Source organism: Sparus aurata, chromosome 19 (assembly GCF_900880675.1).
Source record: "Sparus aurata chromosome 19, fSpaAur1.1, whole genome shotgun sequence".
Lineage (NCBI taxonomy): Eukaryota > Metazoa > Chordata > Actinopteri > Spariformes > Sparidae > Sparus > Sparus aurata.
Window position 1 is genome coordinate 15423888 of NC_044205.1, and position 14504 is coordinate 15438391.

Here is a 14504-nt window from a genome sequence, read left to right on the forward strand (position 1 = left end):
TTCCCCTTCTTACCGATTAACGGGAAAAAAGGGTCAAATCACAGACGGGTCGCACACAACAGCAATTATTATTTATTGTCAGGTTCGACAGTGGGAGTTGATCTCATGCTGGATGACATCCTCAGACTGCTCACTGATCACCTTTTTTTGGTTTTCGGTCCATGTTGCATTATTTGCATATCTCTGCGTGACCACCTCCTCAGTGAGGAGGTCATGCACACAAATACATTTGTTAAAGCCTGGAGGTACAGTAGGATGGAAAACAGCGATTATTCCACACTGGCAGGGAACACATTATTAATAGCTATGTACACAATATTTCATCATATTTTATAAATACCATCGGTACAGAAACAGTGTTTAACAGAGAAGGTCGGTTAGTGCTAAAGATGAAAGATCCTCTGGCCTCTAAATCCCACAACAGGGGCCGAAACTTTGACGAAGGCGTGAACTTTTTTCAGCCATTGTCTTTGAAGCGTGATCGCGGCTTACTTGCACACATTAATGGTGGTGAAGTGAGGCCTGTAAATGAAGACGACTGTTGTCTTTACAGCAGGTTTGTCACTGAGACAAGGACATTGGCAGTGATGAAATCTTACAGATGAGGGAGCTTTCCTCTCTGAGCTCTTCATCTACTGTCTTCACATCAGTGGTGATGCTAAAGGAGATGAGAAAAGGATGTCACTTCAGAGTTTTGAAATTCCTTCATCATCTGGTCCCCGGTTTGGTCTTTTTCCCGTAGCTCCTAAAGCTTCACTGCTATGATGACATTTTTGAGAACTAAAGTGATGACCTGATCATAAATAATCTTGTATTATTAAATTTATAATGACAAGAAATTCTTGAAAGAGGGTCTGAGATTACTGCATAAAAATATTATTTCAAGTAAAAATCTACCTTTAGGTTTTGTAAAGTGCACTAACAAAAGTTCCTGAATATGATTCATGTGAGAAAAATGGGATTGGTTCGAAGTAATATTTCAGTACCTAGCTATTAGTGATGAAAAATGGAAGAAAACAGTGCAAAAGTCTGGAAAAAGTAGCTTTTAGTTGCATCTTTGTTTCGGATGAAATAAATTAAAACCCGTCAGTCATTTAAGCTGCATTTTCTAATCCTGTCTTTTGCACATGTGATAAAAACGAAAGCACATTTTTAAAAAACACACTCTTTGTTCAAACTTGCTCAGAGAGCTGCAAGGATTAGTAACACCACAAGGGAGACACAAGGCTGACCAGCTGAAGCATTGTTAGGGGGTCCAAGCTGTGAGCATGTTTACAGGATGAGGTGATGATGTGTTCCCACTTTAAGAATCCTCATGGGTCCCCAGACGTGGCAGGTCCATTTCTCTCCGTTTGAGGGTTCATCAAATACATCATGCTGGTGTGGTTGAAGCTACATGACAGATGGAGCTGGCATGGTAGCATTTCATAAGCATCCTACAGACGCTCCTTTGGTCCTTTAATAGTTGTTAAATCTGGGTGCAGAGCTGGCTATTAAGCAGAAATGTCGGATGAGGGTCAGTATTGCCTGTAGGTGGACGATCAGTCAATATAAACAAAATACTCCGAAAAAACATCATCATTTCTAACCCATTGTAAATGAACTTTAAGTTCCAGTAGAGCCTTCAAGGCAGATTTCTTAAAACATAAAATATGCTATACATCTCCATAGTAAGGCTTTCTCGCTCTCTGAAATAAAATAAAAATCCTGACGTCTAGATCTTTAAAAATAAGGTGTACTCTTCCTATGATTTTTTACAAAGGGGTTATCATTTTGTCCCATCTACGCGCTAGCCTCACTTCTATGTTCCCAGAACAGAGTCCAAAACAAGTCTTTACTATGCCAGTGACACACTGGCCTATTTGTGCGTTCAGTAAAAAGTGTCTCCCAGAGGAAGGAAATGAAACCTCCTCCTCTTCCCAATTGCACTGAAACTCAACCCCCCCCCCTCCAACTCTGCTTGTGTTCGAGAGGTTGAAAACAGAAGACAAGCCTTCAGTGACTGTGAGAAAGACACTCAATCAGCAGTGCAGGGAGAGCGGTGGCCCAGTCAGCACAGGCGAATCAGGCAGAGCAGTGCATGAGACAGAGGGAGAGTTAACATGATGCAGTGAATTTATCTTAAAATGATGGCCAGATGGAAGAGGAAATTAAGTCAACATGAGGAAAGATTCAATTCACTAAATGACTATAATTTGGAAGAGGTTCATTTGAAACTCCGTATTGGGAGAGCCACTGGTAATGCCACAACAATGAAAGCTACGCTGATGAATGTCATTGCCATTGGGTACAGACACAATTCAAGGTCATGTCTTTTCCAAAAGCTTTAACCACTGGAATGTAAAAGCAAGTCTGATCCTAAACCAAGCGTTTACCCAAGGGCAACATTTCATCGTACATGCTCGAGGGCAGAGTGCTTCCAGCGGAGGGCTGGGCTAGCGTGGTCAGGCAGAGTTATCTGTTGGCTTTGTATTTGGACTTGCTGGCATCGCGTGGCTCTTTGCTGGGGTTGCTCCAGTCGTCTGCCTCGGGGCTGGTCTTGTAATGACGCCATGCTGACTTGTTGAAGACAGGTAGGCGCTCAAAGGACTCACTGGACAGGGCCTTCAAACCCAAGGAGGAACAAAAAACAAGAGCAATTTATTTAAACATAGCAGACGCTCAGATTCAGAGACAAATTAGTCAATTTATATTCACTATAAAATATGTGCACATGTAGGTTTATAACATAATAATGCTCTGCTCCCCCCTACTTTCAGTCTTTTCTCTAAGCTAAGATAAGCTAAGCTAAGCTAAGCATCTTTCGACTCTTGTATCATAGGCTACTAAACAGATAGATATGGGAGGTTGGCCTGCTGCTTCCCCTCATTTCCAGTTAAAGTAGTTTGTTAAAGTATTCAAGCTCTAATATCATACTTTACTGACGGATAAGAGAGGTAGGCTAGCTGCTTGCGTCCACTTGGTCCCAGTCTTTATGCTAAGCTAAGGTCTCAAAGTAGTAGCATCATATTGAATAGACAGATAATAACGGTATGTTAGCTGCTTCCCCCTGCTTCCAGTCTTTATGCTAAGCTAAGCTAAAGTATTCTAGCACTGGCATCATACTTAATAGACAGATAGGGGCGGTAGGCTAACTGCCCCCCTGCTACCAGTCGTTATGCTAAGCTAAGCATAAGTCTCCAAACCGTAGCATCAAAATTAGTAGACATATAAGAGAGGTAGGATAGCTGCCTTCCCTTGTTTCCAGTCTTAAAGCTAGCCTAAGCTAAACTATTCTAATTGTAGCATCACACTTAACAGACAGATGAGGGAGGTTGGCTAGCTGCCGCACCCTGCTTCCCCTCTTAATGCTAAGCTATGCTAAAATGTTCTAGCTCTAGCATCACCATTAACAGACAGTCACAGTATGGAGGGTAGCTAGCTGCTTCCACTCTTTATGCTAAGCTAAGCTAAAGTCTTGTAGCACTAACATCACACTTAAAGGGATATTCCGGTGTAAGTTTAAAGCGAAACTCTCGCCAAAAAGCAACCAAGGCTTTATTTGGGATGGAATATGAGTCAAACCTTCGCGTAAAAGCATAATTACGACGAAAGAGGCACTTTTAAGATTTACCGTAGTTTCGGTTTTGGGCACGTTAATTTTGAACGGGAGTGCATGGGGCAGGATATGCTAGCATCAAAATCACTATTTTAAGAACACTAAGAGGGCTCGACACAACATGAAACTTTGCTCGTAGCATGTGTGCGCCCTGACAGGCACGCTTGAGGAGCGGTTCACCATTACTCTCCTGCCTGTCAGGTCGCACTCGGGGATCAACACTTTTTGTCTGCCATGACGGTGACGCGCTGGAGCTGCAGCAGCTAACGTGATTAGTTCAAAAACCTTTTTCATAAACTCTGTGTACACAAACAATGTTCTCAATGCTCTTGTTCATGAGTAGAGACCCTGGTGACGCTCGAGCCTTTTTAGTGTTCTAAAAATAGCGATTTTGATGCTAGCATGTCCTGCCCCTAGCATTCCCGTTCAAAATTAACGTGCCCAAAACCGAAACTACGGTAAATCTTAAAAGTGCCTCTTTCGTCGTAATTATGCTTTCACACGAAGGCTTGACTCATATTCAATCCCAAATAAAGCCTTGGTTGCTTTTTGGCGAGAGTTTCACTTTAGTCCATGGTCTAAATCACCGTGAAACAGTGTTAGACTCCCTCTCAATAGATCAAGTTAGCAGACCGCTAATTTACAGAGTTTTATCAACCTCAGAAACGACCGCACGAAAACAAAACACTGCAGTAAATGGATCCAAATATAAACCGCCACCAAAAAGCCATAAATAATGCTCAGAACAGCACCAAACTTCAGCAACAGTACAAATAGGGTCTCAGCACATAGTCTGAGGCATCTAACCTCCGCTAGCTTAGCTGGATTTCTATTGTGAAGCTAAAAACAGATTTCAACTCTCCTCCATCAGCTTCCGGGTCGGGGAAGTCCCGACGCGACGATTACCGAGTGCGGTTAGAAATGCTCAATTCCGTTCTTTTCCCTGACCGCTCTCGATAATAACTGTTATAAACTGGCAGGTAAGACACATATGAACTTTGATTGCTTTTCCATGGAGTCATAATCATACATTTTCATCCATGAGCCACGGAACTCTACTGCACTCGGTAATCGAGTCGTCGGAACTTCCCGTCAACAGGAAGCTGCTGCAGAAGAGTGGTAAATTTAGTCAGCTTTTCAGTAGAAATCCAGCTAAGCTAGCAGAGTTTTAATGCCCCGGACTATGTGCTGAGACCCCATTTGTACTGTTGCTGAAGTTTGGTGCTGTTCTGAGCATTATTTGTGGCTTTTTGGTGGCGGTTTATATTTGGATCCATTTACTGCAGTGTATTGTTGTCGTGCGGTCGAGGTTGAAAAAACTCCGTAAATTAGCGGTCTGCTAACTTGATCTCTCGAGAGGGAGTCTAACACAGTTTACAGTGTGTTAGACCATGGATTAAACTTACACCGGAATATCCCTTTAACAGAGAGATATGCCAAGTTAGGCAAACTGGCTCTGGTGTCAAAGTTCACAGACAGATGTGAGAGGTATTATTCTTCTCATCCAACTCTTGGTTAACAAGCACATTTCCCAAAATGTCAAACTATTCCAACTCTGATTATCGTGTCTTGAGTGACAAAAAACCCGCCAAAAATATTACAACATGCTTCACATCTGACCAGCTCACTTTACCTTCAGATATATTACTGCATCTGTGCCCACGCCCTCCATGGAGTAGAGTTTCAGATCCCCCTGGAAGTATCGGGCATAGAGCCTAGAAATCGGCAAACCGTAGCCAAAACCGGCCTGGATGGGGGAGGGAGAACGGCTGAATTTAATTCCCAAGATGTCATGCTGTATATAACAAATCTGTGGGCTATGGAAGGTTTGCAATGGTCACCAGAGTCAATGCTAATTTGATTTAATATGTGTGTGTGTGTGTGTGTGTGTGTGTGTGTGTGTGTACCAGTGGGACAGCTCCTGGCTCCAGGCTTGGTGTTGGGGCAGTGGAGTACATGTAGTTAAACAGACGGTCTATCTTCCTCAGAGGAACTCCTCCTCCTCTGTCACTGATCTGACGGGAGGCAAACACAGAGGCAAACACAGAGTTCTAATTAAAAAAGAAAAAGACAAATATTTACCCCATGATTTGGTGTGTGCTGATATGTGTGTCTAATATACCTTTATGGAGAGATCCTCTTTACCCAGCGTGACTTTTGCCTTTACTGGTGGTAACTCCTCTGTACTGTTCTCGTGAAGCTCCACTGTAGCTCGCATCGAGTTCTACAAACACACACAGAGTTAATTAACTCAGTGCCTCCCCAAGTCCTTGTAGAAATATAGTCACATAATTTAATAACATCTAAAAGAGCATCAAAATACTGATGCCGCTTACCTTAAAGAGCTCAAACAGCATGTGGAACAGATGAGAGGGCACATACACCGCCTGGATGGGCTTTTTAGGGGCCTTCACTGGAAGACAAGAATGTGAAGTGATCATTAACACACCCAGACTGGTTCTTGAGAAGTTAATGAGATGGCGAATGTTGTAATCACAGTCCTAAATTTGGAAACACTCAAATACATGAATGGAAACAATAATCTTACTGTTGAACTCTTCAATTTTCAGCTCAGGAGCAGCCAAGTAGTACTTCTCACACAGCATCTTGGCGGTGTCATAGGCATCTGACAGAAGAGGCAAAACAGCATGAATCAGGGCAGAACAAGCGGAATATGTGATTTGTTTATATTTGGATTCTTTTTACAGGGCGCTAATGTAGCTCTCTGTTCCTCGGTTGGGTCACTAAGAGTGCAGCTTTGGATTTCTGGAATTTTTCAAGAAGTATCATTATGTAAACTCGGCTGTGTTTGGTTTGTGATAAAACTCTGTTTCCCTGAAAAGATCTGTTCAGCCAAAAATTTTAATTTCCTCGCCCCCCCCATGCAGATAGAAAATCAGGTGAAGTCTTTTTTGGTCCACAAAACCCCTCTGGAGCTTCACAGCTGAACAACGTTGCAGCATTCTCCAAAAGAATTGAAGTAGATGAACCCAAAGAATGTAATAAAATGGCTTCCTACAGCTCTTCTGGTCCGAGTCTCCAGAAGTCCAAAGATCCAAAATTGTTTTTTTACACAATTTTCAAAGCCAACATTTTCATTGTAGCTGCTAAGTTAAAAGCACAAACTCTGTCTGAAGTGGGTGAATGAGCTTGATCGTGCAATTAGGGTTTGAATAACTATTTTTAAATCAATTTGAGCTCTCTTGGCTTCCGAAGTCTACGATTACACCAGTCAAACTACATGGAGCCATTTTAAGAGGTTTTATGGGTTGCTTTTTTAGTTTTCAGTCAAGTTCCCATCTACTTCAGTCCTTCAGGAGAATGCTACAAAGCTGTCTATCTTTGAAGCTCCAGAAATCTTTTGTGGACTACGAAACTTAACCAGACTTTCTATTGCCATGTGGGTGATTAGATCATCGATGGATTTTCATTCACGGTGAACTTTGCAAATATGAGCAGCTGAGCAAAAACCTTTCTTTAACTCACCGCTGACGACCTCGGCCACACTACAGGTGGGATCAATGCTGCCTATGTGTTTGGGATGGGCAGGGTTGGTGTCGTTGCCGAACAGGAGAGCTGCACAGAAAGACGTGGGAATCAAAGTCAGCTGCAGAGACAGATAGACAGTATGCCTGTTATCCAAAAAGACAACAAAGGCTTGTGGGACTCACTGTGCTGGTTGATGAGCATGCGGAAAGAAATGCGGTTGGTGTAGAAGCGGTCGAGGAAATACTGGATGTTGCTGCTGATAAAGGGGTCGAAGCCAAACTTCTCCTTGTACTCGATGACTCCCTGAGCCATGGTGGGAACCACGTCGTTGTGACGGTTGCGGATCTCGATCAAGAGCTCCAGGAAACTGAAAATGAAATAAAAACACCTATTAACACGCTGATCATGTACACATATATTTCCATCGATTAAACAGAAGAGCGCAAATGATCAACAGTCATTTCTTTGATCCACTTGATTTGTCTTTGCCCCCCTTTGAAGGCTAGTAAAATGTCTTAGTCATGAACCAAGGTTGATATCACTTTTCTTTCATTTCCAGTGAACCGAACAATTCTTGGAAATGTGCCCTCTAAACTGACGCCCTTATCTGAATTCCTGTCTCTGTTTATCACACGGGCATTGTTATCGCATAAATACGCACCGTTACCTGTACAGTCAGCAGAGATCATTGTGTATTAAGGGGATTAGCTGCAATGGAGGAGGGACTCTAGACATAAAGACATAAATCCAGTATAGAACAGCTGGGTGCCTGACAGAGCTGTACTTCCTGCACATGTATAGCACTCGCTATCATGAATGAGCAACTGAGACAATGTTCACTCACTCGTTCAGAGTGTGAGCATCCTCCGGCTTTCTGTTCTCATAATCCAGCAGCTCCACGAAGCTCTGCATGTACCTGGTGAAGCAAACCAGAGGTCAAAAGGCAGTTTTTACATGCTCCTCTTAACAACCCCCGCGACCATAAACCTTATCACCTGTCAGTAATAAAAACTTAATTTCCCGAGGAAGAGTCTCACCATTTCTGCACCAGTCTGACGGAGGGCTGGCTCAGCAGGTTATCAGGGAGCAGGTTGACCTCCCTCATGGTGTTGGCCAACCGCACAGGGAGCTCCTTGCGCAGGAACATGTAGGATGTTTTCTCGCACGCATTCTCCCGGCCTGTGTGGAAAAATGAGCGACGTCTGAACAAGTTGCAAAAATGAAAGGGACTGGTATATCTGGAGCGTGTGGTATTAGTCAGCACCTGAAAAGTCATACTCGGGTCAAAGTAAAGATATCGTGTTTAATTATTGCTTTGGTAAAAGGAAGGCAAATTTCGAAAGTTTCCCACACGTCCTTTGTGTTCATTGGAGTAAAACTTAACAGACTATAGGTTTGTGTTCCAGACATCAGCTTCCCAGGTTGATTTAGAAGCTTTTTCTGAAGCTTCCATGGAGCAGTGATGTCACATAATCCCAGTGTTGGACAGAGTCATACTTTAGTAAAAGAGTAAGTCATTAAATGTAGTGGAGTAAAAAGTAATATACGTATTTGCCTCCAAACTGTAGTGGGGTGGAAGTATAAAGTAGCGGAAAATGGAAATACTCAAGTAAAAAACAAGTACCTCATCAGTGTATGTACTTATGTGTATACATAAATAGACGTGTCAAGGGTATACATTAGCGTTAATCTTATGGTTATGTACTTAGTTACATTCCACCACTAGGTATAGAGCTGCAATGACTAATTGATTTGTTTCTTTTAAGGGGAAAAAAAAGACAAATTTATCTGATTCCAGCTTCTTAAACTGGAAATGTTTCTGATTTATTTACTCCTCTATGACAATAAACTAAATACCCTTGAGTTGTGGACAAAACAAGACAAGTGAGGGAACGTCATCTTGGGAAATGCCTATGAACATTTTACACAATGTTCCGACATTCTACAGACCAAACAACCAAACGATTTATTGAGAAAATAATCACCAGAGTAATCGACAATAATTGCTTGTTGCAGTCCTGGCCTGAGCTTCGCTATTGAACTTCGCGTTGCGCAATGACAGCTCAATCACCTCGAACCATGATTCGTTTTGGCACATGGCGAAATCCGCCTTGCACAAAGCGTCTTTTGTATTCTTGTTGACATGTAAAGGCCGAAGTGCATCTTCCAGGTAAGAAACCGATGGAATAATGCCAAAATGTAACCGTTATCAACCATAAAACACTCCTGAATACGCTTCATGTTAAGCCATTGGCAAGATTTAGCAAAAAAAAATCTGATTTCAAAATGTTAAAAGAGTGAGTGGTAGAGGCGGCAAACATACAAGCCACAGTTAAAAACCTGAGTATCTTACTAGGAGCTGGAGTTTCACTTTTCAACCTTTAATATGATACCGTCAGCTCTGACAAACTGGCTGGAACTGCTCGCCTACATTAGCCTGAACCATACAAGGAAATCATAAATATTGTTACCCGGCAGAGAGGGGTAGGGGGGAGTCACGGAAAGGTTAGGGGGGATTTATGTTTCAGATCTAAACAGGAAAAACTGAATGGCAGTGGTGTGAGTGGTGCAATGTCAAATGTCTTCCTTGACAATGACTTTGCATTTTAAGAGCCCTGACTGGACCAAAATTTCATCTAGACAGCGTGCAAGCAGCCCGGTCTCTCTAATGAGTGCATGTGAGGACCGACTTGGAAGCATATGAGACCTATTAACCCTCAGCAGAGAAAACCCGAGGAGGAAATCTGCTGCTTTCAAGTTTTTCCAGCTATAAAAACGGGAGCGATGGTCAAAGTGTTTGTCCAACTCGTGCTGAGCAAAGAGATGTGTTGCAGCAGAGTGAAAGGAAACGTCCCATCATCTCTGCTTCCCCTGACTCATCAAAACTAATGGAGGGCTCATTAAAAAAATGGGGTAGTGAAAAAAACACCAGATACTGACTCAGCTCTGGAGCAACACACACACACACACACACACACACTCTCTGCGGCGATGATGTCTCACTTGTTCCCCATTGCACAAACACACACCGACGTGGGTTTGCCCCGGTGCTGCTGTGACAAGGACAACATCCCCGGCTGCGTTTCTCAATGCAAACAAGTGCCGCACGTTCACGCTCTCCCCGTCAGATCCACAGCTGTGAGAACACATTGCGTAAGAGAGATGACTGTTTAATCAGAGATGGATTAAGAAAAGCCTCGAGTGTGGCTTCCGGCACTGTCATCCTCACACGTCTCAAGTCTCATGTCGGTGTGCAGCACAGTGGTGGACACTTCCACGCTCCCAGAGGACTGAAATGAACCTGGAAATTATGATCTAAACCTTTTTTTTGCAGAGCAGCTACAGAAACTGTGTGTAACTAGAGCTGCATCCTCCACTGCATACGTGCTGTTGTGCCAGTCTGAGTAAGGACACGGCACCTGCATGAATGGAGAAGGGTTTGTTTGTCACACACGTTCAAATAGTAAACAGACCTGCAACAGAGAGCTGTCACGCAGAGCCATCAGCACTGCATGGGGGGCTGTTTGTGCTGTTGTGGGGGTGGGTTACTGAGAGGTAAACAGCCAAATTAAATGCCACATCTGACCATCACAAAGTCTAACGTTTCATGGCAGCTCGAGGAGGGCTTCTACTATTAATAACAACCCCAGAGCGTGCATGTTGCACTTCAAATCGACAGATACAGCGACTCAAGTGACAATACACAAGGCCTGCTCTTCCTTATCAGCAAGTCACCCCCCCTCTCTTTTCCAGGATGACAGTCCAGGCAGTGCTACTTACCGAAATCCAAAAACTGCTTAATGGAGAGCGGGGAAGGCGAAAACCTGGAGTAATACTCGATTTTGGGGTTGGCGTTTTTCAGCAGACACGTGAAGATCCTCATTTTGAAAAGAAAAAAAAAAAAAAAAAAAAAAAGTTGAACGGTGATGCCCGTGGTCTGAACGTGAGAATGAGATTCAATAAAAACACGAGCGATTCATCCCCGGTAATGTTGACACTGGCCACACTCACTGTCCTCTTCTCTCGTCGGCGTCCACATTTCTTCCAGCCCGCGGGCCTCCGGTGGACACGAAGCGAACTGGTAAATAAATGTCCATAAGGTTACATGATAGATACAAACACTATGCTCCCAAGAAGGCTTCCTGGGTCTACATTGTTCAGACATTCAGGGCAGCTAATACTGTCAAGCTAGCCGACTTCCGGCAGGTTACTTCCGGTTTGTTTTTTCATAATAAAAAAAGCCTGCCATTTATAGATAGTTTATTGTGGATTTATTGACGTAAATTACCAATCTACCACTTGTTTACACATGAATTATAATCCATTTTGGTGGCTATGTTTTTGAAATCTGTATCTTGCTAGTTTAACCACATAACACTCCACTTTGTCTTTTTTCTCTCCTCACTTTAATTTACTCAATTCAGGCGTATTATCCATGCCAGAAATGACAATACAGTAATAAAAAAAGGGATAAACGTCATAGTAAAAAAAAAAAATTTAAGCTTGAAAATATAAAACATACATGCTACATACTTGATAACAAAAAATAATAAGTTGGATTGTGTGGGTGTAAGCTTTAAACAATTACAATAATAAAGTAAATAGTAAATAATGTTGTGTGCTCTCTTGTATTTCATTTACCATTGAAATATGATTTAAATTTGTTAAGAAATGCTATAAAATTCAACATAAGGTCCAAGACTAAACAATTCTGCTTTGCAGCAATGTGTTCCTGCTAAATGCAAAATAACTGTATCCTGTGAAAAGAGTAATCATTTTTAGATCATCCAGAAAAGACCGCTTACCTCTGACCTCCTGGAAAAGGACTGCAGATTAGAGTCAATTTATTAACATTGATACCTGCAGCTATTCATGGAATAGTACAAGGAGCTTTTGTCAATGTTAATTCATCTTGAGACTTGCATAAGACTTATTTTTGCCATTGACTTGTGAAATGAGTAACTGTTGCTGAGCCATGACACTTTCTAAATTACTTACTAACACTTACAACTGCAGACTTGAGACATTTTTCACAACCTGGCACCTCCAGTTGTTAGTTTAAGTGGCTTATAACTGATTTATTAAGCAACCTGTATTATACTGGATAATTTCGCAAAAATATATGATGAACTCAAACCATAACATAACATAACATAATATAACATCACATTACATAACTGCATCAATGTTATAAATTCATCATATGTTTTGTATGTTAAATGTATTCATCTACCTAACATTATTCATTATAATTAAAATCAACCCCAACTCTAACAGTAAATGTTAATTCAACATGAATGTATTAGTACTACAATAATACAATGGTAAAACACTGACAGGCGGTCATTTTTCTGCACGAGTCTTTTAAAAAACTATTTTACTTTGAAGGTCACTTCCGGCTTGCTCGGCAGGCCTTGACGAGCTCGGGCAGCACGTACATTCGAAAGTCTCGACTCAACCGCACTTGGCTCAAGCTTGTTGATGCACCTCGGTGATTGGCTTAAAACTAGGAAGTGAGAAACAGCGACAACCCGATTGGACGGGAGAGTGTCAATCACCATCGCTTAGCTTGTTTATCTGCGGCCTCTTCACTGTGATACACACAGTGGACTGTTACATTCTTACGCAGTCAGATAGATAGATAAACATGTAAAAACATGTAATGTCTGGGATGTTTGTAGTTTAATGTGAGTATTTTTGGACTGGAGGTCATATTGTTATGACCACTACCTGTTCCAGTAATAACAAGAGGATGACAAGGCTCCACACTGAAGCTCTTCTCTACCAGATTTAGGTTTCTACTGCCATCTAGCGGCAAATGACGCCACAAAAAGTCATGTTTAAAATTCCATGTGAGGATGTTTACAATGCTTACATTGGTCACACGGTAACAGTGACTGACGGTAGGCAAACAGACAGAAAACAGAAAACATAGTTTATCAATAAATTGTGCAATAATGCCTCACAAAAAGACAGCAGATATATTTAAGGTGCCACTTCACATTTGGGGTCCTGTTATGTCTTGTTTAACTGTGCATATATATGTAAGTGTACATTCAAAAAGGAAAAAGGAGGTCATTTGGTTCCTCAACTGATTCCTAAGAGCAAAGTTAGACATATGCTTCAACGTGTATGGAAAATTATGTTTTTAAAAACAAATTAATGATCAAATGAGGTTTATTTTTGTTTGCATCGAGCAGCTCCTTGTAAATCAACAAGTGAACATTTAACTAAATTTTCACCAAAAACCTTCTCTGTTTACCCTTAGCAAAATACATGGCATCATGTTGCAGTTGTCTGTCAATACTCAGAAGACTCATGCAGTGAAGACTTTAAAGACATTCTTTGGTACAATAAGTGTATTTTTGGGCGAACTGTATGATTCAAGTAAATAATTGATGGAGAGAAGCACACTGACTTCACTTAGAAACTATTTTCAAAGAGGAACACCAAGGACAACAATCACCTGAAGATGGATATCAGCAAAAACCAATAATGGACTACTGTTTGGTCCATTGAGAGAAACAAAACATAGCCAAATTGTGTATAACAAATAACTTTTATGTGTTTACATGCTTGTCCAATAAAGCTGATTCTGATAGAACACAAAGAATCGACAAATTCTAAAACGTGGATTCATAACACACATGTTCAACCCGGCAGCACAGAAGATCACCACAATCACCACAGTTTCCTAAGATACTTTTCCTAAGTCACAATCTCCCCCTCTGCTCCTGAGTTAAAGTGCTTTTGAAGAACATTATGATGTCATACTGAAGTTGGATATAAAACGTCATCACATCATCATTTTACACTATTAGACATTTGTGTGAATTCTTGTCATAACTGGTGTTTAAATTCTAGACATGTGGCTATAAACATGTTTTTTTAAGGTCAGGGTGATCTTGACCTTTGACCATTCAAATCCTTCAGGGCAAGTGGACATTAGCGCCCATTTAAAGAAATCGCCTGAAGGTATTTCCGAGTTACACTATATTGCCAAAAGTATTCGCTCACCTGCCTTGACTCACATATGAACTTAAGTGACATCCCATTCTTAATCCATAGGGTGTGCTATGACATCGGCTTTCCACAAGGTTTAGGAGTGTGTTTGTGGGAATTTTTGACCATTCCTCCAGAAGCGCATTTGTGAGGTCACACACTGATGTTGGACGGGAAGGCCTGGCTCTCAGCCTCCGCTCTAATTCATCCCAAAGGTGTTCTATCGGGTTGAGGTCAGGACTCTGTGCAGGCCAGTCAAGTTCATCCACACCAAACTCTCTCATCCATGTCTTCATGGACCATGCTTTGTGCACTGGTGCACAGTCATGTTGGAACAGAAGGGGGCCGTCCCAAAACTGTTCCCACAAAGTTGGGAGCATGGAATTGTCCAACATCTCTTGGTATGCTTAAGCAT

The 14504-nt window shown here is 41.8% G+C and overlaps 1 protein-coding gene across 2 annotated transcripts; it reads right to left on the reverse strand.

The window, feature by feature from the left end:
- Nucleotides 1-49: 49 nt before the first annotated feature.
- pdk3a (pyruvate dehydrogenase kinase, isozyme 3a) lies at nt 50-11284 on the reverse strand. Of its 2 annotated transcripts, XM_030397965.1 has the most exons (12): nt 10868-11284; nt 8125-8266; nt 7932-8003; nt 7270-7454; nt 7085-7174; nt 6147-6224; nt 5935-6011; nt 5721-5822; nt 5506-5613; nt 5232-5345; nt 2484-2604; nt 50-658 (listed from the first exon to the last, which is right to left on the reverse strand). In XM_030397965.1, the coding sequence occupies exons 1-12, from the start codon at nt 10968-10970 to the stop codon at nt 642-644; spliced, it is 1209 nt and encodes a 402-aa protein (XP_030253825.1). In that variant the 5' UTR covers nt 10971-11284; the 3' UTR covers nt 50-641. The 2 variants fall into 2 exon arrangements, with proteins under 2 accessions (XP_030253825.1, XP_030253824.1); XM_030397964.1 differs by having other exon boundaries at nt 53-2604.
- Between the last annotated feature and the right edge of the window lie 3220 nt (nt 11285-14504).

Coding starts and splice junctions, on each gene's coding strand:
- pdk3a (XM_030397964.1), bottom strand. CDS start 10,970: ATGAGGATCTTCACGTGTCTGCTGAAAAACGCCAACCCCAAAATCGAG. Junction 8,267..10,867: donor TAAGCAGTTTTTGGATTTCG/GTAAGTAGCACT, acceptor TTTTCCACACAG/GCCGGGAGAATGCGTGCGAG. Junction 5,614..5,720: donor AAGAGGATCTCTCCATAAAG/GTATATTAGACA, acceptor GCCTCCCGTCAG/ATCAGTGACAGAGGAGGAGG.